General features: G+C 33.6%; 2 protein-coding genes across 2 annotated transcripts in view; one reads left to right on the top strand and one right to left on the bottom strand.

Moving 5' to 3' along the window:
* Mmut (methylmalonyl-CoA mutase) overlaps positions 1-4,625 on the bottom strand; it is a 33,465-nt gene extending 28,840 nt beyond the window's left edge. The window contains exons 1-2 of the mRNA XM_076858609.1: positions 4,504-4,625; positions 489-912 (exon numbers count right to left, since the gene is read on the bottom strand). Of these exons, the coding sequence (XP_076714724.1) occupies positions 489-873 (385 nt within the window). The 5' untranslated portion in view covers positions 874-912; positions 4,504-4,625. The remainder of the gene's footprint in view (positions 1-488; positions 913-4,503) is intronic.
* A 551-nt stretch (positions 4,626-5,176) lies between these two features.
* Positions 5,177-23,192, top strand: Cenpq (centromere protein Q). The gene is made up of 9 exons (XM_076860109.2): positions 5,177-5,206; positions 11,932-12,039; positions 12,776-12,830; positions 14,128-14,248; positions 14,836-14,904; positions 17,060-17,189; positions 21,013-21,132; positions 21,654-21,731; positions 22,537-23,192. The coding sequence occupies exons 2-9, from the start codon at positions 11,938-11,940 to the stop codon at positions 22,666-22,668; spliced, it is 807 nt and encodes a 268-aa protein (XP_076716224.1). The 5' UTR covers positions 5,177-5,206; positions 11,932-11,937; the 3' UTR covers positions 22,669-23,192.
* The last annotated feature ends 3,001 nt before the right edge of the window (positions 23,193-26,193 follow it).

Here is a 26,193-nt window from a genome sequence, read left to right as displayed (position 1 = left end):
TTAACAATACACACTTAGGAATGCTCAAGTTTAACATGTAACCAACATGATTTAATTATAGATCAGAAAAAGAAATTATAAACATAAGTTTCAGAGAATGAATGCAAGATTGCACTGAATCTACCAGTATATTATTATTTTATTTTTACTTTCTTTGGTCATAATTTAAACTATCTTCCCCTCCAATATTTATTCCAACAATAGTAATTAAAAGCTTTTCAAAGGTAAAGCAAAAGTCTTTTCTTCATAAAACTTCACCTCACCTAATTGCTTTTATACATAAAGGTATAAGCACTTTGTTCTAACTCACTTATCCTTTTAATCACAGAAGTTGAAAAACATTCATTTCTTTCATCATAGTCTCTAATCACAAAATTATAGAGTAAATATCTTAAAAGAGATTATTAGTGTCTCCTCAAAAAAACCAAAAAGCCAAGATTAGGAGTTATGTGTAATTAGAAATATAATGTCTCATGTTAAAATCTCACCTTTAATATTGTCTTTATAGAATTTGTTGCTTTCTTCCACAGTACTAAAGCCTGCATACTGGCGGATGGTCCAGGGCCTAAAAGTATACATGGTAGGATAAGGTCCACGTGTGAATGGCTTCACTCCTGGAAGTTCTCCAGGTAAGTCCTTAGTATCCTCCTTGGAATACAAGGGCTTTATAGAGATCCCTTCTGGGGTGTGCCATATTAGATCTTCTGGGTTTTTGCCTTTCAGCTGTTTTTTGGCCAAGGCAGCCCATTCTGGATGAAGAGGTTTCTGCTGATGTAGACACCGTATCCATTGGAGCCTGGAGGATGATGGTTCTTTTAACTGCTTCAGGTAATGGGGTGAAAGTGAAAAAAGCTGATTCTTTACCCTCAACATGATGAAGCATGAAAATACTCAAGGAAATTGAGAACTGATCTAGAAAAATAAAAAAAAAATAGTTTGCATATATTTTAAAATATCCCTTTTGCTACTTTCTGCACCTAATATTGGCTCCTTTTCTCCACATTTACAATTGTTCTAGTTCTTCTTCTTCTTCTTTAGACCCTTAGTTGGCTTTAATGACCAGCCTTAGCACCATCTAATCCATTTACCTACTGACACCAGTGCAAATTTTGTCACATTCTCACAAAATTTTTCAAAGGTTCTGCATCATATTGAAGATAAAGTATAAATTCCTATTTTTTTTCATTTAAAAGAGTTTTAATTAATATTTACTTCATGAAAGGCATTACTGTAGCTGGTAAAGAAAAAAAGTGGTAAAAAAATCAAACAGGCATCTAAGACTTCCATAACCAGTTTCTGCTATCCTGTCAAACTCACATCTGACTTTGTCCACTCCACATTCTGTGTCAAACTCACATCTTCCTTTGTACTCTACATATTATATTCTTGAAATACTGGATTCCCTACAGTTCACTGCAGATGCCAAAGATTTATGAGTTTGTTCTGTTCTCCCTTCAGCCTAAAATATCCTGTTTTTATTTAGATAATTCAGCTAAGGCATTATCCCTTAACATGCATTTTCTATATGCCAGGCACACAGAAGGCCCTAAGGACTTCACAGAGAGCAGAAATTTTAATTCTGAAAATACCAACAGGTAGGTATCAATATTGTCCTAATTTTAGAGACTTGAATGTAGAGAACCTAATTTATTTCTTTCTTCTACTTTTTTTTTTTTCAAGAAAACAGGGTCTGACAAATTTGCTAAGGGCCTAACAAAATTGGTGAGGCTGGCCTTGAACTTTCAGTTCTCCTGTCTCAACCTTCCCACAGCTGAGATTACACATGAAAACCACTATACCCAACTGACAGCCTAATTTCAAAGAACTTCCCTTTAATTAATATTTTTCCAGACTCCCTGAATCCAGAAGTTGGGCCAAATAGCCACATCAGTAATCTTGCTCCTTCCAGTTTACGAATTGCTCAAACTTTAGGGCTATGTATTCTATGTATTTCTTTTTCTTTTGGTACTGGGGAATGAATCCAGGGATTCTCTATCACTGAGTCACATCCCCAGCCCTAATTTGTATTTTATTTAAAGACAGGCTCTCACTGAGTTGCTTAGTACCTTGCTTTTTCTGAGGCTAGCTTTCAACTCATGATTCTCTTGTCTCAATCTCCTGAATCACTGGGATCACAGGTGTGCACCACTGCGCCAGCTCTATGTATTTTTTTTAATATTTATTTTTTAGCTAAAGGTGGACACAATATCTTTTTTTTAAAGAGAGAGAATTTTTTTAATATTTATTTTTCAGTTTTTGGTAGACACAACATCTTTATTTTATGTGGTGCTGAGGATCAACCCAGTGCCCCACGTATGCCAGGCGAGTGCGTTACTGCTTGAGCCATATACCCAGCCCCTGGACACAATATCTTTATTTTATTTTTATGTGGTGCTGAAGATCGAACCCAGGGCCTCACTCAGGCCAGGTGAGCGCGCTACTACTTGATCCATATACCCAGCCCATCTATGTATTCTTAATAACTAGCATAGAGTCTTACATTAAGTGATGGGAGCCAATTTCATCAGTTTACAGATATAGAAATTGAAGTTCAGAAAAATAAAGAAATAAAGTGGCTTGATCAAAATCCCATAGAGGAAAAGAGTAAACTGTTTATCTGAATTACTGAATAACTTTAGAGTTATCCAGCCTCAGTATACAGAGATTATCATTTTAAGCTATTTTATATGCAAACATAATTAATAAATTTATAATACCATATTATTTTATACTGGCGAACCCACAAGATAAATGAATTTTAAATTCTATATTCCATACCATTTCTTGGATTTAATGAAGCATAAAAGACTAACACTATAGGGTCATGAAATAACAAACAATTCACTAGTGGAAGTATTAGCTATAACTGAATTGCAGCATATGCAAATACAGAATTTTTTATGTAGTTATTTAAATATTTAGGAAACAATAAAATTAATTTTTATATCAAAAGTGACTACTTATGGTAGCTAGTACAGAAAGGGAGCTAGAGGGAACCCATTGAGGTGATAGTCTTGAACGGAATGACAATTACTTAGATGTATTGCATTTGTGGAAATTTATTAAACTGTGAAACTATAAAGTACGTGCTTTCTGTAAGTATACAAAAATAAATAAAAAGTTAAAACTAGGTTATGTATAGATTCTTTTTTTTAAAAAAAAAAAGTAGACAAGCTCATAAAGAATCAGGGTACATCTTTGTAAATGCAATACACTCAAATAGGTAAAAAGTCCTTAGGACAAAGTCTAAACATAAATAAAATAAAAACAACTCTCATAAGTTTTAAAGGTATTATGGTTTTTATTTTATTAAACCTGGGGGTCCTTGTCATCCATCTTTTTGCAAGCTACCCTTGTATTTACTAGCTTAAAAGATTAATGAGAAAAATTAAGAAGCTATAACTGAACCATTCCTGTAGCAATAATATAAAAGGTAATTTGATAACTGAGACTAAATTGAAGATGGAAAGTACCACATCCATTTCACACAAAATACTCTGAACCTTTCTTCAACCTGGACAAATGACAGGAGAGAGCCCTGTAAAACAGAGACTTCCTGAAAACCAAATGGCAAATTGGGAAGGTTGGAAATTTTTTAAAATAAGAACATAACCACTATTGATGGCAATAGGACTTCTGAATTTTCTTAGAAGATGCATCAGGAAAGGCTTCAAGCATTCAGAGAAGCAACATGCAAAACAAATATGATGATTAGAATGGGTTAAATAGAGGTGATAAAATTCTTCCTCTCACCTTCAGAAAATATACGTAGGAAAAAAACTTTGAACCAAACCATTTTCAAGTTTGACTGTTCATGTGGGTACCTAAAGAAAGGCTAGCTACCTCCCATGATCAGGCATTTTGGATTAGAGATGTAAGTTAATATTAGCAACTAAGGACGTGCAAATTAATATTAGCATAAAGAATTCATTAAATACAAATTATACTGCGTTAAATCAAGTGGCTTAAAACCTTGCACGCTTCAAGCTTCTAAAAGACCTCTTTCTAGACAAAGCCAAGAGCAAGTAAATATTTTACACTTTGCCGATTTAGACCTGTTTTTCCTATTCCATGTCTCACTCCTAACCCAACTACGTTTTGTCTCATCGCCTTTTTGGAAAAACTCTAATAACATGAGCCGGAGACTAGAAGGAAGGCTGCCATGGAGCCGGGGGGGGGGGGGGGGGGGCAACCCCTCTGGAATCATAGGAAAAATGAGCTCTGCTTAATAGGTACTCCTGTGGCCCGAGATGACAGCGACATTGTTCCTGAACTGAAGAGCACCTTTGCAGTGGTGCCTCCAAATACCCAAGGACCTGAATGAAAATTTAACCCTGAGGAGAAAGAAAGTCGAGGAAAGTGCTATCCTTTCCAGTAGGAAGGAAAACAAAAAGGACAGGACAGAGTAGGAGAGAAAAAGGGGTAGAGCAGAGACGAGCCAGAAAAATGAAAATGGAAGTATCTGAAAGCCTGACGGGCTCCCAGGTGCAGAACTCTACTCACTGGCGGACTTGTTGCTGACAGCTCTGTGGGAGAGGGCGGCAGACCCCACGCACACCGCCCCCGCCCCTCACTTGCCAAGAGGTCAACACTTCTGGAAGTCCCAGCAACAGTGCAAGCGCGAATGCCTCCTAGGCCAATCAGGGAGCCAAGGCTGACACCGCCCTCTGCCAGACCAATCAAATCATACGTTCTGCGAGCGCGCTTCTGATGACGTCAGGAGCAGGCCTGGACGACCGCCTTCTACTGCAAGCATTTCCGCTTTCTTCTCACGTTATTCCGGGTCTCCGGGTTTTGATTATTTGGGCGCGAAGTAGTCTGAGCACAAATTCCAGAAAGACTGAAGAAGAATCAGTCAGTGGTGAGTCGTGAGTCCAGGTTAAGGGATGAGTTTCGTAGCCAACACGTTTATAGCAAACTCCGAGATTTCTGTTTGACGAGCGAGGCGGTTTTTCAAAGGGAAATGTCCGATGTCCCAAAAGGTCTGCAACTCAGGAGCCGAAGGCTGAGGTATTTGTTTTTTCTCCAGGGCGCGAAGCTGCGCACCGTCCTCACTGTGGTCATCCTCCTTGGCCACATTCCTGAAGCTCTGCGCAGTCGGTGGTGAACGAAGTGCAGCTTTAGAGAGCAGTGTCCGTGTTTCTTCAGGGGTCGTGCACCCTCTTGTGCCCTCTGGGTTGAGCACCCTGATTTGAGCTTCAGCAAGGTGATGGAGAAACCAAACTACGTGGGATACCTCCCTCTTTGGTGTACAGTCCGACTGCAAACTCTCCCTGGTGCCTTGTTTCTTTCTACTCCTACCTTACACTGTGAAAGCCTCGCTGAAGATTTCCTGCCGTCGACACCAGTTACATTTCTTCTGACCTGCCATTGCTTTTGCCGATTTCTCTTAAATACTTCATTCATTCATTCTTCTTCTGGCTAAATATTTCAAAGTGTAATTCAAATAATGGTTTCTTTAAATACTGTGTATTCCTACATGTACACGCAATCAAATTTGAGGTATTCATTCAGTCATGTCTCTTTCATAGCAGTTACCACATGATAGATAGGAATTGCCATATCTGTTTCTAGTCACTATGACAAGGCTATGGTTTCCTGTGGATCCAGAAACAGGACAAAATTTCTGTTTCTTTTTATATACACCACAGTTATCCCAATAGTGATAGAAATGACGACTTTTGTTTATTGAGTTCTTACTGTGACCCAAGTATTGTTCTATGCACTTTATATGTTCTGTAATAAATCATTTTAGCCCCTCAGACACCTCTGATGTTAGTACTCTTATTAAGCTATTTTACTAATACAGTAACTGAATTAATTATTTCAAAGCTATATAGCTTGTTAAGTGGCAGAGCTAGGATTTGCAGCCTGGACAACTTATTTATCCTCATCCCTGGCTAACTCTTAACCACCATAGCAGTGGTTATCAACATAGGGCAGTTTTGCACCAGGGGAAATTTCACAATGTATGGAGACATTTTTGTTTTTCACTCTTTGTGAATGGTTGGATTCTAGCTTCTGAAGCATGATGACAAGGAATACTTCTAAATATCTACAGAGCACAGGATAGCCTCCTACAACAACAACTCCAAAAATTATCCCATACAAAATATTAATAATGCTGAGGTTTAGAAACCTTTTATGCTGTGTTTTATGACCTCAATTAAAACAATTCTTTCTAAAATCTTGACAAAGGACTGATTTTTTAAAAAAAAAATCTTTTCATGCACAACTGATACTTTTGTAAAATACAATTTAAAATTAATTAATTATTCAAACCCATAGACTATACAACATCAGTAATGGACTGTAATCTAAATTGTGGGTTTGGGTTGATATGACAAGGTAGATTTGTTGTAGCAGCTCCAGTACTTTGGTGTTAGATGTTGATGGGGGAAATTGGAGTGGATTGGCATAGGCAGAGGCTATATGGGAACTCCCTATATTTACTGCTCAGTTTCACTGTAAAACTATAATTGGTCTAAAAATAAAGTCCACTCTTTAAATATTACACCAGAAAAATGAGATTCAAAAAACAAGGTCAATTATTTTATGATTAGACTTGACATACATAAAATTACTTTTTCATATTGTTATGGAAACTTTTATTATGCTCAATTACTTTTTGTAGTTTTTATTAGAGCATTATAATTTATACATAATGGTGGGACTCATTGTGACATATTCATAAATGCACTTAATAAACTTTGATCAATCTCATTTCCCTGTACCTCCCCTTTCCCTACTTCCTCTACTCTACTTGTCTCCATTGTATTTTTTTAATTAGTGCATTATAAGTATACATAAAAGTGAGGATGATTGTGTATATTTATATATGGACATAGTGTAATTTGGTCAGTTTCATTCCACAGTACCTCCTCTTTCCCTCCTCCCTTTGAATCTCCTTTCTTACTCTATTAGTCTTCCTTTTATTGTCATGGGATCACTTTTTTTTTCCATCTGTTTTTCACATATAAGAAAAAGAATTCAATCCTTGACTTTCTGAGTCTGGTTTACTTCACTTAACATAATATTTTCCAGTTCCACCCATTTACCAACAAAGGGTATAGTTTCATTCTTTATGGCTAAGTAAAACTCTACTGTATGTGTGTGTGTGTGTGTGTGTGTGTGTGTGTGTGTGTGTATATATATATATATATATATATATCACATTTTCTTGAACTATTCATCTTTTGACAGACATCTAGGCTAGTTCCATAAGTTGGCTATTTTGTGAAATACGCTGCTATAAACATATGCATGTGTGTATAACCATAGTATACTGATTTAATTATTTGCATAAATACCAAGTAGTGGAATAGCTGTGTCATAGGATCATTCCACTGCTAGTTTTTTGAAGAATCTATACTGATTTCCACAGTGGATGTTCTAAATTTTAGTCCCATTAACAATATGAGACTTTTTCCTTACACTCTTACCAGAATTTATTATTTGTATTCTCTCTCTCTCTCTCTCTCTCTCTCTCTTTTTTTTTTTTTTTTTTGGCACCAGGGATTGAACTTAGTGTCACTCAACCACTGAGCCACATCCCCAGCCCTATTGTATTTTATTTAGAGATAGGGTCTCACTGAGTTGCTTAGCACCTGGTCATTGCTAAAGCTGAGCTTGAACTCACAATCCTCCTGTCTCAGCCTACTGAGCTGCTGGGATTACAGGCATATGCCACTGCACCCCACTATTATTGTATTGTTGATGTTTGTTGTTCTGTCTGAGGTGAAACAAAATTGCAGTATAGTTTTGGTTTGCATTTCCTTAATTGATAAGGATATTGAACATTTTTTTCATATATTTCTTGCCATTTGTATTTCTTCTTTTGAGAAATGTCTGTATAGATTGTTTGCCCATTTGTTGATAGGGTTATTCTGTTTTTTAATGTTAAGTGTTTTTTGTTCTGTGTATATTCTGGATATTAATCTGTTGAAAGAATAGTTGGTAAAGATTTTTCTCCCATTCAGTAGACTCTCTACACTCTTGGTTTCCTTTGCTATGCAGAAGCTTTAATGTGATACCATCCCACTTGTCCATCCTTTGTTTCATTTCTTGAGCTTTAAGAGTCTCATTAAGGAAGTCTGTGCCTGTGCCTATGTGCTGGAGTGCTGGAAAATGAGATTCAAAAAACAAGGTCATGTGCTGGAGTGCTGGAGTGCTGGAGTATTGACCTTTTGTTTTCCTCTATCAGTTGTAAAATTTATGGTCTAATATTCACATCTTTGACCCACTTTCAGTTGTTTGTTGTGCAGGGTGAGAGGGATCTAGTTTTATTCTTTGCCAATGAATATCCTATTTTCCCAGCACCATTTGTTTAAATGGCTATCCTTACTCTCACATATGTTTTTGACTCCCTTGCCAAAGATCAGATAAATGTATCTATGTGGATTTGTGTCTGTATCTTCAGTTCTATTCTATTGATTTACATGTCTGTTTTTATGCCAGTACCATACCTTTTTTGTTACTCTAGCTGTGTAGTATAATTTGAGATCAGATATTTTGATGTTTCCAGCCTTATTCTTATTGTTCATAATTGCTTTGACTATTATTAATCTTTTATTCTTTCATGTAAATTTTAGGACTTTTTTCTAGTTGTGTGAAAAATGTATTTGTTATTTTGATGGTGTAACACAGGGTCATGTGAGGGCTGGAGGGTTCTTGTCTCATGCACCCAAAGAATGAAGTACACAATGATGAGGGTGAGAATTCAGTAGTAGATTTATTAGAAGCAAGCAAGGAGAGCTCCTACAGCATGGGAGGAGACTGCCTAGGAGTATTTATACTCTTTTGATGAAGAACCAACCTTTCAATGGAAAGTTCCCCTTTGATTGTTCTCTTTCTCTGTCTCAATTGAAGATGCACAACTTTAATTTCTTATTCCCATAATGGGATGATTTAATGTGTTTGTTAACCTGAATTTATCTATACTTGTTCCTTAAAACAAAAGAATTGCTTGGGTTCAAAACACCTTAATGAGGTTAACTAATGTTAAGGTAGTCAAGGAAACTTGGAGCAACAACAGAACATATGGGTATCTAAGCATGAGTGGGGTCTTCTACTCAGACAACCAAAAATAAAAACAAAAAATCAAGCTTTAGCCTAGGGTTTTAATCTGGGGTTATGGTCCTGCCTCAGTGGGAATGCATTGAATATGTAGATTGCTTTTAGTAATATGACCATTTTAAAAATGTTAATTCTGCCTATCCAAGAACATGGAAGGTCTTTCCATATTCTAATGTCTTCTTCAATTTCTTCCTTTAACGTGCATGCAGTAGTGCATGCCTGTAATCATAGCAAAGCAGGAGACTAAGGCAGGAGGATCCAGATTCCATGCTGGCCTGAGCAACCTAGTGAGAGTAAAAAACAACAACAACAACAAAAACTGGGGAGCTAGGGATGTGGCTCAGAGGTAGAATGATTCAGGGTTTGATTCTCAGTTGCCCTAGGGGAGTGTATGGGGGAGTGACCTATAATTTTCATTATAGAGGTCTTTTAACGAAATCTAAATTTGGTTAGATTTGCGGGGGGCAGGTAAGTTCATTATTGCTGTATAGAAAAGCTATTGATTTTTGTATATTGCTACTTTGTTCAATATCAGCTCTGGAAGTCTGGTGGAGTTTTTTGGATCTTCTATGTGTAGTATCATATCATCTACAAATAGATAAGCTGATTTCTTCCTTTCCTATTTATATCCCTTTAATTTCCTTCTTTGTCTTAATTATTCATGGCTAAAATTTCAAGTACTATATTGAATAGGAGTGGTAAGAGTACATTGAATACCTATACTTAAAAAAAAAAAATCCCCAATAAACAATCAGTTGTTACATTTCAAGGCCCTAGGAAAAAAACTAATTCCAACTGGAAATAATTAAGATCAGACCCAAAATTAATGAAATAAAGAATAGAAAACAATAGAAAGGATAAGTGTAACATAAAGTTGGTTCTTTGAAAAGACATATAAGATATATATACCCTGGTGAATTAACCAAGAGAGACAGAACACCCAAATCAATTAGAGATGAAAAAGGAGATATCACTACAGACATAGCTGAAATCCAGAAGATCTTCAGAAACTAATTTGAACACAAACATTTCAATAATTTGGAAAATTTAGAAAATATTGACAAATTTCTAGTCTCATGACTTACCCATATTGAGCTAGGAAGATAGAGAAAACCTCAACAGACCAAAACACAAGCAGCAAGATTGAAGTGGTAATAAAAAGCCTTCCAACAAGAAAAACTCAGGACCAAATGGATTCTCAGCTGGATTCTACCATATCTTTAAAGAACTTGTGCCAGTACACTCCAAATTATTTCCATGAAATAGAAAGGAAAGGAACCCTCCCAAATCCATTCTATGAACACAGTATCACCCTGATAACAAAACCAGAGAAGGATACATCAAGGAAGGAAAACTAGACCAAAATCCCTGATGAATATAGATGCATATATCCTTAGTAAAGATTAGCTGTCCACATTTAAAAGCACATTAAGAATATTGTACAACATGATTAAGTTGTTTTCATTCACAAATGCAAAGGTTGGGTCAATGTATATAAACCAATAAATATAATCTATAACATAAATATAATTAAGGACTGAAGTTGCATACATGATCATTTTAATAGATGCAGAAAAAGCCTTTGATGGTATTCAGCACCAATTCGTGTTAAAAAAAACAGTGTAGAACTAGAACAAGAAGGAACTTCATTAAAAGTGCTGTGTATGTATGATAAACCCAAAGCTAGCATCATAATGAATGGAGAAAAACAAAGCATTACCTCTGAAGTGATTCTCAATTTCTGTATTTAAAGGAATTGCACCAATTTTGAGAATCAAATTTAAAATAGTGCTGAATTACATGTTATTGGGTAAAGAATATTAAGAGAAAGTGAATAACATCCAAACTGTAAGTGTAAAATGAGAGAAGACATAAGAGCCCACAAACTTTGGAATAAATGAAGTAGCATTTTTAGGTAGGCTTTGGGAAGAAGATGGCTCATAATCTGAGAGGATAGGTAAGATAGGGGAGAGAGCAGCTCAGGCAAAGGGACAGTGTGTACATGAATGGCAGATTTATCAGTAGGAGAGAAGTATGTTTAGAAAAGGAATGGTGAGTACTTTATATATCCAGTATATGTACCTATCAACAATATATGCGTGTGTGTGTGTGTGTGTGTGTGTGTGTATACATATTTCCTTGGGTACTATACCTAACTTGTAACCTATTTACTCCTGTGGTCTAGTGTAAGAATACATAACCCATTCCTCTATCAGAAATGAGTTTGGTGATAAAGGGCTATTAGGGAAAAGGAATTGTTCTAAGTATTCTCATTGACAGCACCATTCCCATGTGTATTTTGTAGTTGGTATACTTTTGTACTCTTGTTAAAATGTACATAGTGTATTTAAATGTGACTTAAATCCTTATAAGTGTCAGGCTGTCACATTAATATCCACAAATATTCATTGATAATATAATCGTAAAAATTATCTCCTCCTATCTTTTCCATAAATTGAACAATGGGAAAACCCATTACTTAAAATCAGAAGATATTATTCTTTGATCTGACATTTTCTGTCTCTGTATAATTTTTTGATATTAACATGGAGATAACGTATGGAGGATAGGAGGTGAAAGATGCAAAAGCATTTTTAAATCATTTTTAAAGCCATAAAAATAGAAACAATTTCAAAAAATGAAATTGAATTAGATCTCCTGATACAAAAAGCCAAATTATTTGTCTTAAAATGTTTAAATGTATTAAAAACATATAATACTCTCCCTAAAACTTATTTAAATTATTATTTTTAAAGAAGGAAAAATTAAAACGAAACATTATAGGCTTTAGCATTTTTCAGTGTTCTTTTTATTTTTACACACTTTTTAAAACATTGTTACTCTTTTACTATGTAGATCGAGATGCCTGGTAAAGCAAATGCTTCTAAGAAGAAGTCTCAACAGTTGAAAAGAAGTTCAAAAAGAAAAATCGATAATGAGGAGCTGGAGTTGTCCGAGAAACAGGTAATGAAAATATCAGGTCTCACCTTTTAGTACTCTTTTGATTAGGAACATCATCTCTTGTATTTGAGAAAAATATTTGAAGTCTGAGGATCAGACTTCCTACAAATTATAGAATTCATCTCATAGTCTGAAAACTTTTGTAACATTTAGGAAGTTGTCAAATAAAAATTGTTACTTCCAAATCTAAAAATAAACATTGACCATAGAATTCTTAGAGGAAGAAGGGTCCCTGGGGGTATTGCTAAGATGTTTAAATGCAAAGGTTAGGAATAAAGTCTATGCATTCTTATCACATTTCTATGTTAAAAGACAAGAGTCTGTCTTTTGGTGTAGATTTTTATTAGCATAGAGAGAAAACAGTTTGGGGGGAAATTTATAATTCTAACTAAATTTGTTCCCCCCGCCTTTTTTTTTGTACCAGGGATTTGAATACAGTAGTGCTTAGCTACTTAGCCACAGCCTTTTTTTTTTAATTTTTTTTTTAATTTTGAGGCAGTGTCTCACTAACTAGCCATCCTCCTATCTCAGCCTTCCTGGAATTACAGGCATATATCTAGCAGCCCTTCCCTATTAAAGAATACATGAATTGGTCAAAATTTTTTTTTCTGTGGAAACAATACCAGCAACTTTTTTTCCACCCACGAGAGGGTATATGAATCCTCTTCAATATATATGACAAATCTATTGTTACGATGATATTTATCTGATGTTTAATTCTGTGTGTGTTTCCTTTTAGGTTAGAAACACAGGAAAAAGAAATAAAAATCATCCAAAGAATTTGTCTTCTGAAGGTATTCCTTGCCTATATCTTATCTACTGTGTGACTTTTTCAAGCCGTGAACAAATTTTCAGCATCTTGTTTATGGATTCTGCAAAAGCTAAAGATAATAATAAATCCCGAAATTCAGATTTTTGTAAGATATGGTTATTATTTTGGTCAACTGAAATTTTACTGTATATCTCCAACAAAATACCATCTAGACTTCTATGCCACTAAGTTGATAGGACTAGAGAAAAATCATATCACAATCTGAATTATTACTGATCTATAATAGAGACAAACCTACTTATTTCTCTTCAAGACAAATATGCTTTATGTTCTATCACTACTGTATAACTGTATAGATTAGTTTTGAACCACTAGTTTGGAATAATTAGTTTGAAGTTGTTGTTATCTTAAACATTGCCTCTTTTTTTCCTTGTGTGTGTGTGTGGGTGGTGGTAGGGATCGAACCCAGGGCCTCACATATGCCAAGCAAGTGCTATAGCACTGAGGCTAATCCTCAGCCCCATTGAACATCATTTCTTCATTGGTATGATTTGTGTCTTTCCTCCCCAAAGATGAGGTTCTGGTTTTATACTTCCATAGGGCACAGTCCTTTTTTCTTTTGTAATGCTCTGCACATCTGTATTTTTTTAACATAGTTTTTCTTCAAACGGATATTTACGGGAGCCAATACTATGTATTCTTGTTTATTCCTTATAAGTACAATGTAATCCATATTGAACATCTATTTGTGGTTCCATTAGTCTGTTTTGTTCCAGTTCCCATCCAGTATTTGGTAGAAATCATTTTCTTGTCTTAGTGAAGTTCTTAAGGAATTCAAGTCATTTCTGAGTACCAAGCTGTAATAATCATAGCTTAGTTCTTCAATTAAAATTATTTGAGCTGGGCATGGTGGTGCACGCCTTTAATCCCAGCGGCTCAGGAGACTGAGACAAGGAGGATTGTGGGTTCAAAGCCCGTCTCTGCAATGGCGAGGCACTTAGCAACTCAGTGAGACCCTGTCTCTGAATAAAATACAAAATAGGCCTGGGGATATGGTTCAGTGGTTAAGTGCTCCTGAGTTTAATCCCTAGTGTATTTGAGGTTTGTATTCCAATATTAGTGTTTCAGTTAACATAATAGTAGGCCAAAAAACCCTCATATTCAACACCTTGCACGTTATAGCTATGTAATAAAAAGTGAATTTTTTTTTGTTTTTATAATTCCCTTAACGTTTTTAGATTTTAAAAAAAAGTAATTTTTAAGTAAAAACAAGCAAGCTTTCTGAATTGACCAAAGTCTTCTTCTATTATCAATAACAGAACAAATAAAACATACTAATCTAAAACAGATAAAGATAACATCCAACAAGAGAAAAACCTGGCAACTTCTTTCAAACAGTACCAGAGAGCATTTGCAAACTATGATAGAATCAGTAATAATGTGAGTATACAGTTTTTCCTTTTAACTCATTTGGTTCCTACTTATTTGTTTCCTATAGACATTTTTTAAAATATCACTATATGTTAAAGTGATGGATTCCTTTTCTGTTTCAGAAGAAGATAAATTTAATACCTTATGAGGGCATTAACCTTCTGCAAAAAGGCTTCTTTAATTTTTGAAACTTAGGATTCTGTCAGTGAAATAAAAGTCTAGTCTTTGTGGCCTGATCTGCTTTCTGTAAAAATTTTAATTTGTTTTGCCAATAAGGATGCTGGAAGAAATTGCGTTCAAAGTGATTCTTTCTATGGAAGCTACAATGCTACTGGGGATACAAAGAAATTAAGACAGAATTCTGCTATTGTAGAGCAAAATTCTATCAGAAAAGTGAGGCACAAAAATTATTATAATACAATATGAGTTTTAAAATTGCATTATACTTTGGTTTAAAACATATTTAATAAAAAAGGAAAAGTGATTGATTCTGCCTGTCTAGTAAAGAGGAGCACTAGAGAGGATTCAGAGAGAAAAAGTACACATATTCATTTGTGTTTTAAATAAATATTTATTTAAAATATTTTTTTTCCTAGAGCAATTTTGAGTAACAAAATTAAAGAAAAGGAACAAATACAATGTCATCTCAACTACCTGAAGATAAGGTAATATAGTTATGCAACTAAAAAATGACTAATTTTTTAAAGTCTAATTTTGTTTCTGTTGCTAAAATTGACGTTTATGAAATGAAGCTTTTTGTTTTTGTTTTTAATAAAGTACACAGCTTGGAAATATGTGTTTTCACCTAAACTGCTGCTGCATGTGTTACTGAAACAATTTCAGTTTCAGAGAATTTGTATAAAATACCAGAGAATCACAAAACTCTTATTGCCATGTTTCAAGATATTTTTGCTCTTTATGTTGTGACAAGTCATTAACAGGTTTCTTTTCAAGTGTTCTTAAAAACCACACCACTGCCCATGATTTTCAGTGATTACTTTTCTCTAGTATTAGCACAACTATTCTTTTCATAAAATCATGTTTTATATTTCAGTTTCAGGTTAGCCTAAAAATTTTTTATCTCTTATGAGTCCTTTGAGCACAAATTCTATTTCCTTTTCTTTAGTTCTCAACCCATAGTAGAAAAATAGAGTGGGATAGAATGGGGTAGGTGAGGGTAGGAGTTTGTTAAAAGAAATTGAACAGAAGGACTGCTGGAAGTAAGCTTATAAGCTTCATAAAGATATAATGGCCACTATTAAAGAACAAGGAGGATATCAAAAAATTTAATGAATAGAAGTATAATAAAACCAGCTGTATAAACTCATAAGACAGTGACGAGCATGGTGACGCATACTTATAATCCCTGCAGCTCGGGAGGCTGAAGTAGGAGGATCACGAGTTCTAGACCCAGCCTCAACATTTTAGTTAGACCTTAAACAACTTAGTGAGACCACGTCTCAAAATAAAAAAAAAAATTTTAAAGGGCTGGGGATGTAGCTTAGTGGTTGAGTTCCCCTGGGTTTAACTTCTAGTACCAAAAAAAAAAATTTTTTTTTTTAAATATATAAGACAAACAGTGTTGCTTAGCATATGAATGACAATATCATAGTACATAATAATTGTTGTCAGAGTGTCAGAAAAGATGAAATTATATTCAACAGATAGGCAGTTTTCTTCATGTAGCTATGAAGATATATATTTCAAAGCCTGCCTATTTTCTTTACATTTTTACTTTCACAACTCACTTTCTTTAGTTACCAAAGTAATCATCCCATGATATTCTTACTTCTGACACAACAGAGTGCAGCATTAGAATCTATACTAGGTCCTAATTAGAAATCTGAATAAATATTTTTATAGCAGCATTTCTCAAAGCGTATTTGAAACACTTGTTTTTAAAGATATTCTATGAATAAAAATAATCTGACAAATTATATTTGGGTATATTAACATATAATAATCTGTACAGTAAATAAATGTATTTCATTTTGTTTAACTTAGCATCTGCCAAATTGATATTTACTACAGGAACCTATTTTCACATATTAGTCTTGTTTCTGCTTTTCTCTCCATGCTATCTCCATTCTTTTAGTTCTTTTTAGCTATCAGTTGTTTTCTCTAGATTAAAAACGTAAACATACAGCTTCCTATAGTATACATCTTTCAGCCTTATAAAAAAACAGGAAAAAAAATACTTTTATCCCCTTAGCTTCAGTTAGAAAATTCTGGAATATAGTCTCAGACCCAGCTTAGGTAATGCGCTTCTTGGTGTTGAATTAATTTTGTGGTAAAAACTCTCATGTATGATTAATGTAAATTGACTAGTAGACTCTCTTAACCCAACAATTCACAATTAGTAATAGACTTATGTGCCATCATAGTTTAAAAAACATATATAAGGGCTGGGGCTGTGGTTCAGCGCAGAGTGCTCGCCTAGCACGTGCAAGACACTGTGTGGGTTCGATCCTCAGCACCACATAAAAATAAATAAATAAAGATATTGTGTCCAACTTCAACTAAAAAAATTTTTTTAAAGAAACATATATAGGTAATAAAAGGAAAATTTGATTTTAAAATACATGTAAGTTGTTAAGTGTGTAAAATAAAAAGTGTTCTTTTGGTGAACAGCCATGATCTGAGATAATTCTTCATAAATTTTACCAGAATTTTTTGGGGGAAGGAGGGACAGGAGCTTCTACCATAGTTTAGTCATTGTTGGTAGAAGAATGTTATAGCCTTTATGAATATCAGGACAGAGAAAGAGAGAGAACTGTTTGAAAACAAAAATAAACAATCATATTTTATTCTATTCTTAAGATTACTACAGTTGTGTGAAACCATGAAAGTCCCTCCCAGAAAGCTGAAATATTTAACTAATGTTTCAAATCTACTGAAAATGGAAAAGGCACAAGAAACAGCTAATGAAGAAGGTCTGGCATTATTGCAGGTATGGAATTTGAATAGAGAATCCATAATTAGAAGGTTAGAGAGAAGAGAAAGAGACTTTTAAAAATATTTTTAAGAATTACCATAATATTTTTCCAGTAATAAATACTGGATTTGGGGGTCTCTGAAGTTGAAATGTTTCTGATATAATTGTGGTGAAGTAATAGTCCTATTTTTGTTGTTGTTGTTGTTTTCTATCAAACTGTTTTAATAGAACTGTCTTAATATGTTTAATTATAAAGTTATAGGAATTCATCACTATATGCCATAGAACCTCAAAACATTAGTTTCATCCTGTATATGGCAAGAAGATATAATCATTGTATTATTGTTATCATAGCTTAAGTGTATTGAGGGCTTTCTATGTAGTTATATCTCTTAATCCTTACAGTAAGTTAGAGTCTAACCTTAATTATCTCATTTTACAAATGGGAAAGAAATACATACATTGTTATTTCTAATGGAACCTTAAAACAAATTGCTTCAAGTTGAGATGCTAATCTAATCGGTCTGACTTGAGAGCTTGATGCTTAATTATTATGCTATATTCCTTCTTAATAGGAAATAACCTTAGCCATCTTGATGAACTTTAAGAATTTTAATTTGTAGATATATGAACAAAAAGGAACCTTAAAGAAGCTTATCAATTAATTATAAAAACCAAAACAATTTGGACAAAGTATTCTTAAACATTTTTTTTTAGGTTTTTTTTTTTTTTTTTTTTTTTTTTTTTTGTAGTTGTAGATGGACCGAATGCCTTTATTGTATTTGTTTATTTTTATGTGGTGCTGAGGATGGAACTCAGTCCCTCACGCATGGTAGGCAAGCGCTTTGCCACTAAGCTACAGTCCCAGTCCTCCTTAAACATTTGAAGTAGTTTGTAGATGTGGTGTTAGGTCTTTGTTAGCAATTCTGATTGCAAGGTAGTAGAGGTAGTAGTGCTTTATGCAAACAATATATCCTCAAGAATTTCTAGCATTTTCAAAATTCTTAAGTAATTCATTCCAGCCTTCCATAGTTTTAAGAATTTAGTAGAAGAGATAGGAGCCACAGATCTAAATATATTATAAATAAATAAATAGGGTTTTTTTTTGTTTTGTTTTGTTTTGTTTTTTATTTTGGTGGTTACCTCATTTATTCCCAGTGTAATACTACCTTTAGTTTGTACCCCCAGTATTACTACTTTATCAGGGTGTCTTTTAAGATTCTAGTGAATAATAATGGTGAATGTTATTTTAATATTTAATATTTCCACAAATCAATTAAAAATATTCAGAAGAAGTAGTAAGCCATAGTGTGATTTTTATAATACGGGGAAACATTTCTGTTTTACAGTTAAAATAATACATCCATGTGACAGAAACAAATACCATCTAAGACTTGTGGTAGTCAATTACTTAATGAAAGCACTACTGGTGTTTTGGGCAGAGTTTATTTACATAAGATGGTCTTCAAATTAGTAGTTTTAAAACTGTTTAAGTGTGTAAAATAAAAAGTGTTCTTTTGGTGAACAGCCATGATCTGAGATAATTCTTCATAAATTTTACCAGAATTTTTTGGGGGAAGGAGGGACAAAAATAAACAATCATATTTTATTTTATACATTAGTTTTATAAATATTTTATACATTAGTTTTCTCTTATGTGTCTTACTTGGAAACATTGCTTTTTCCCTCTGCAGCCTAGAGTTATTGTTAGTAATTTTCTGAAACCTGTTAATAGTAACACAAGTTTTACTCCTATATAACATGATTGATTATTGTGCTCTTAATGATGACGCTAAGGAAAAGGAAACACTGAACAAAATCTCATATTTTGGGAAGATGGCATTAAAAATGCTGAGGTATTGTTTTTTTAATCTCCAGATCTTTCATAACAATGGAGCGATAGTATTTCAAAATCAGCATAAGCAAATGTTGAAAATGAGGAACAAAAATAGCATTCCTATAGACAATTTTATAAAAGCATGCCAAAAGGACAAGGGCACAAAACAGAAGAACACTAACCTAATATCTCAACTGAGTTGAAAGAAATTGAAAAAATGATTGAAGGTGTGGAAAAAAAAAATCATAAATCAGTGTTAAAACTACTAATAAATGAAGTTACAGAATTCAGGAAAGAATGAGATATTAAGGTAAATAGTTTGCATTTGCAAGTTAAATTAGCAGAAACACTAAAGCAAAAAGACAACAGATCATGTGTATGATTAAAAAGAAGATAAACTGAGAAAACAATTTAAATCATAAAAAATGTTTTTTGTTTTTTTTTTAGAGAGAGAGTGAGAGAGGAGAGAGAGAGAGAGAGAGAATTTTTTTTTTGATATTTATTTTTTAGTTATCGGCGGACACAACATCTTTGTTTGTACGTGGTGCTGAGAATCGAACCCAGGCCGCACGCATGCCAGGCGAGCGCGCTACCACTTGAGCCACATCCCCAGCCCCATAAAAAATGTTTTTTAAAGGAATTGAAAAAGAATGACAAAATTTTGATGAAGAAACAGCATGAGAATGATAATAATACTCAAAGAAGATAAGCAAAACAATGCTACAAAATAAATTCTAATGAAAACTTTTAATCCTTATTATAGGTAACTTTTTTCTTTGTGAGACCCTATCTTAAAAAAAGGGAATGTTGCTTAGTGGTTAAGCACCTCTGAGTTCAATCCCTGGTGCAAAAAAAAAAAAAAAAAAAAAAAACCAAGAATTAAAGTCTTCCTCTGTGGAGTTTTCATTCTAGTGAGTTAAATTCACAGTCTCAACATTTTAGGCACTCAAGGTTTGGCATACGTGTCCTGTAACAGGACAGGCAATAAACAAATTAGATTTTGTGGAACACATATTTTCCCTGTTGCATATTCTTTTGGTTTGGTTTTTAACTCTCATTTAAAAATGTAAAAGCCATTTATAATTCTTGAAGTTTATTAAAGCTGCAATTGGCAGTTACCAATACCTGCAGGTGCACTTTTAAGAAAATAGCCATTTAGTATTTATATTTTATATAAATATTATATTTCTTGAAGAATGCTGCTATAATTGCCAGCAACAATTCTGCTTCCAGTATTTGCAGAAGAACATCGATGTAGCATTGGCTGTATTGCTGAACAGTATTAAGAGTTATTACCTCTGAATATTTTCTTTAAGATGCATTTAATTGTTCCCTAACTCCCAGAAGCATTGCTATCATTAACTGTTGCTAGGAATTTCAGTACAGTACTTAATACTCTTTAGAATTCTGGAAGCTAACTAATTCTATACTTGGCCTACAACCAGCTCATTCCTTTGTTTTTTCCCATACTCATTTCATTCATGTCTGTGGGAAACTATCACTTTTTTTTATTACTATCCCAGCTTTAATGACCAGTATTGCCTTCTTTGACAAACTACAATAGCAGACATGCAAATGTTCCTAACTAAATGAAAAAACTTTGAAATTAGTTTCTCTGCTACCTGAAGTTATATCATACGTAAGGAAGGCTGCTGTATGTGCTCATTATCAGTCCTTGGACTCACATTTGGGTCCTCAAGGATCTCTGATACTAGCAGCTTTGGTAAGTTTTTGAAGAAGCATTCATGGACATAGAGTATATCTCCTTATTCCAGTAAAATTCAGTTTCATTATAAGGCATTATTACAATGGCAAAACAGCTTTCTAGGAAGTCAGTTTTTTGAAAGAAACAGAAAAATTCACTATTTTCTTCCCAAACTGTCTTAATATATGAGGTTTTTAAGACTATCTATATATGTATATGCATATATAAACATAGATAATGGAGTTAATTTGATAACATTTAATTTAAATATTAATTGTTTTTTCTTTCTGATTCAGGAAGAAATAGATAAAATGGTAGAGACCACAGAATCAATGACTGAAAATATTCATAGACTAAAGAACAAAATTCAAATTGTGGCACATGAGGTAGAAGAAGAGGAGGAAAAGGTAAAACAGGTAATTGCTTAAAAATATGTTGCTGAAAAAGAATGAAATGATGAAATTTGCTGGTAAATAGATGGAAATGGAGAAGAATATCATGCTAAGTGAAATAAGCCAAACTCAGAAACTGAAAGATCAAATGTTTCCTCTAATATGTGAAAGCTAGAGAAAAATAAAGGAAAGGGGGAGGAGAGGATAGGATAACAAAAAGAACCAATTGAATATAAATTAATAGATGAGTAAAAGGAAGTCTAGTAGAGTAAAGGAAGAAAAATGGGAGAGAAGAGGGTGGAGTAGAGGAAAAGGGGGAGGGAAAAAGGGGCTCATGAACTGAAATTAGTTCCCATGTGTGTATGTCAGAATGAACCCAACTACTTCATGTAACTGTAAAGTTCTAATAAAAAAAGAAAAAATTGTATTGCTGGAATTTAGATATAATTTTTATTGCTTAAATTTTAATAAGATAACTTTGGAAAATAATAAAATGGTCAATATCTATATTTTCAAATAAGTCTAGTTTTCTGTTTCTATGTTAGATGCTTCAAATGGATTGTAGTGGGGTACTCTCTCTTCCAGAACTTTCTCAGAACAGTCTTAAAGCACCCACACTTCACGTAAGTACCCATTTACCCTACTGACTATATCACCAGTTTTATGAATTCCATATGTGTAAAATTATATCCTATTCCTTCCTTTAAAAAAATCCTAATCCTGAGAAAAACGGGCAAATCACTTATCTCATTTGACTGCATAGTTTGAACATATCTCCTTGTTGGTTCATATAGTTCTCTCATTCTTTTGTGAGGTGGGAGGTACTGGGGATTGAACTCAAGGACACTTGACCACTGAGCCACATCCCCATCTCTATTTTGTATTTTATTTAGAGACAAGGTCTCACTGAGGTGCTTAGCACCTCGCCTTTGCTGAGTTGGCTTTGAACTCGCAATCTTCCTGCCTCAGCCTCCAAGCTGCTGGGATTATAGGCATGATCCACCATGCCTTGCTAGATCTGTCATTCTTGTCCATAGTTTGTTGGTAACATTTCATTGCACAGCTATACCAAGATATAATTGTGATGAAAATAAAGAACTTTTGTGTTACAGATGATGCTATACACACACAAGCATGCACACACACACACACATACACGCACACTATTATAACTGTAGAATACATTTTGAGAAATAAATTTTAACAGTTGTTTTTATTTTATTTTGTTGTTTTCCTATCCATAATCCACCAATGGTGAGAGGAGCAGAAATAGAGAAAGGGAAAGATAGATTTGAAAGATGAATAGTCATGAGTTGACAAGTGGTGATTTGGGTGGTGGATACTTGACACTATTATACTGTTCTCTCTAAATAACAGGCATTTTTCATAAGAAAATATTAAAAACTGATTACACCATTTTACCTCCAGAAAGAAATTTTGAAGCTAATTCCAAACCAAAATGCTCTTCTAAAGGACTTGGATGTTCTTCACAGTTCATCCCAGATGAAGAACTTGTCAGTGTTCATCGAAGAAGCCTATAAGAAACTAGATGCCTCGTAAAGAGTTGTTTTTTTTTTTTTTTTAAGATTGTTTCATATTAATTTAATGTTTATGAATTTGTAAAACTGTTAACTTATGATTGTATTATAGAGGCCAAAGCCTTGTATGCACTTAAAATTAGCATCTAATGTAGTCCTGAAAACTCTGTTTAGAGCAGCTGCTAAATCTAGAAGATCAATATTTATATTGTTGTATCTTGCAGTTATTTGCCTAAACACATAAAATAAGAATAGTCATGACCTAATGATTTATAATGACTGTATGAAGCTCATTTATTGGTTAGCATATAATTGTCATATCATGACTTCTTATATATAAAGTGTTTATGTATAGTGCCTAATGAATAATTATGTAACTATTTGCTGTCACTCATTCTTTAGCTGATAGCTTGTATTTTTTTTTTTTTTTTTTGTCTAGTTATCTGGAACTTGAGAAATTCCCAAATGCCTTCACTTTTACCTAACTCACAAACTTTTTGTGGAATGATTAAGATTTCTTTAACTTTAAAAGTAACATCAAATTTTATTTCTTTGGTTGGTTAAGGAGTAGATGTTGAATATTTATTTTCTGCCTTCATCAAAGCATAGTTTTATTTTTAAAAATTATTATTAAACAGGAACCTAAGCACATTTAGACCCTGAAACAAAAATCAACCAAAAAGCTGTTTTGGAAAAGCTGAGTGAATAAGAACTGACTGCCAAAGGTAAACTATATTGAAACCTAAGAGGGCAGTGGACAAATTCAGGATTATATAAAATGCAGTTTATTAAAGACTGTAGAGAATCCCTTCACCCTATGGCAGGAGGAAGGTATCTCACAGCCAATCAAAATGCACCTTGGCTTTCTCAAATACAGTTAACATGTCAAAAGTCAGTTAAGAGACAGTTCAGGTGTTAGTGTCCCAAACAAATGCTTAGCTGACTAACTTAATGAATTTGCTTATTGTTCAGAGTTTGGAATACATGGTCACCATGGTGACCACCAGGGTCACCTGGTGACCAGATGATGTTTACTACTAATGTGGCTATTGTCATTTCAAACTGGACCCCCACAAATTCCTTTCTTATAAATCTGTCCTTATTATGTAGTAAGCTTATTTGTGTCAATAAGTGATTGCTATAAATATATGAAAAAACTTTCCTAAGCCACTACTGTATATTGTCTTAGTTCTTTTATCTGTTTGTAAAATAAATTAACTACCATTTGTTTCTCTGTCTGAGAATCTTTTTCTTAGTTTATTTAGAAGATGCCATAATTCTGTTAATATCTTCCAGGGAGAGACCATCAGGAACACATCTGTAGTTAAGCAGGTTGAAGTTAATGTTAATTGTAATGAGCACAACCACACATCTTTGTGATCCTGAAACACCTTGTTAAAGGATCAAACACAATTTCCTCTTAGGAAGTAATGGTAAGGAGGATCAGTAATGGATTTTAAAAGGGAAGAAAGTCTTCAGGAAAGGAAGCTGGCAAAGCAACTAAAAGTAAAATTCTGCCGAAGGAAGAAAATTTGATTTAAATTTTTTGAGAGAGACACAATGGATGTGTTACAGACTTTAGTGTAATGTAATCATTTAAAATTCTTTATATGAGCCCTTGGATTTGCCCAACTCTTAGATGTGCATATCTAGCAAATAGGCTTTGTTTAATACGAGGCACCTGTGCTGGAACCTAAAATTAAGGGATTTACTTTTATTTGGTTGGATAGAATTTCTTGGCATTCTCTGTTTACCAAAAATACGCAGTTGCACCTGTCAAAATTAATTAGTATTTGAATGGTTTGCATTGGCTTCGTTTCTAAGCATATGACTAAATCCACTCGTGTTTCATTTATCAAGAAATATTCAGAGAAAGGAAAAAATGAAAGCAAGAACAAACACATTTCTCAATTGGGCTTTAGCATGTCTAAAGGGACTGAGCCTGTTTTGTGTTCTAACTAGCTTTTCTTATTAAAAGTTGCTTCTATTGAATGCATTTCTTTACTTCTAAACCACGACAGAACCGCTTTCTCTTGGTTGGTCTAAGTATTTGTTTCCTTGTTAACTTCTATTATAGGGCTATGAATGTGCTGTAACAACCAAACAAAGATGGTTATATGTTTTAAAATTGTACAGAGAGAAAAATAACGTTTTTAAAATTCATAAAACCACTATAAAGTGGTTCATTTCATTTAAAAACAAATGTGCTTTGGCCTATTTCATCCCATTTTTGCTCACGAAGAGGTTTTTAAAATTAATAATGCAAATTTTCAAGTGGGACAAAAGGGCTATACAATAAAAACAATGATAAAAATGGCTGGTATTTATTGAGTGCCTGCTGAATGCCAGGGACTGTTCTAAGTCCATTACATGTATACATGAATTTATACCAATGTTAATTACAATCTTTAATCCCCTATGGGATTAAACCTCAGTAGTCACTATTTTCTCCAGCAGATGAAGAAACTGAGGCACAGAAAGGTTAATTAACTGTTTTTAAGATTACACAATTGTAAGAGATTGAACTAGGAAGTGAAAAAAAATAATTGACACTTAAGAATTTTCTACTAGGCTACACATAGAAGGGGCTACTGAATCTAATGAGTAAATTCTATTAAAGAAAAAAAATCATGTATTTTGGGAGTATAATGATAATTTGTTATTACTGGGTTTATTGTTACTTGAGTTTACCTAAGAAAATACTTTTAAATTTATCTGACATTGGCAACCTTCATTTACCTCCTTTGTTTTTTTTTTTCCTTTTAATCTCAGAATTAAAAATTCAATTTAGCCCAGTTAGTCTATCTCAAATTTAATTTCCTTCAACCAAAGCAGTTTTCCTGGGAAAGTACATTTGCCTTTTTTATTATTTTTTCTTCAAGCAAAGAGCAGCTATTCTTATTATTTTTGATGTTTAATAGAGAACAAAGAACTTTCAAAAAGATTGGAAGTTTGTTTGGGATGCACTTGGAAACAGGATGTAATCTAAACTTAGAGAAATTATTTTATGTTTCAGAGTCCATAAATAATCCTGCCCTCCCTAAATTTATTAGTTTTCCCTAGGATATTGTACTTCATACCGTAACACTTCTTTTCTGTAAATAACAGCTTCTATTCAAATTTTAAATCTATTTTATGATTAACATTTAGGAAAAAAATAAATTCTCTAAGAGTACAAACAGGAAAATGTGTTGCCCTCAGTAACATGTTTTTAAAAATTTAAAATTGTGAATACACCACAGTTAAAAAACACTTATTTTGATCTATAATTGATATTTAAAACAATTTTTCCAGTCACTTTTAACTACCAACTGCCCAATGTATTACTAGTGTCTTCTAGTAGAGAATGTCTATTAATTTTATGAAACATAAAGATAGTGAAGAACATCCTCCCATGTGACCACATTCAAATTGAACCACTCTTCATATGCTGAAGAGACATTTGTATGACTTACCATTCCAAAACTTAGGTATTGCCATGTGTGCTGAGATATCCAAGCAAATACTTGTGCTGGGTTTAAGATTGCAGCCATTTTAGAAAAGTAAA

This window comes from Callospermophilus lateralis, chromosome 6, assembly GCF_048772815.1.
Source record: "Callospermophilus lateralis isolate mCalLat2 chromosome 6, mCalLat2.hap1, whole genome shotgun sequence".
Taxonomy (NCBI): Eukaryota; Metazoa; Chordata; class Mammalia; order Rodentia; family Sciuridae; genus Callospermophilus; species Callospermophilus lateralis.
Note: the sequence above shows the minus strand (reverse complement) of the source record. Positions and strands in the feature narration are given on the sequence as shown.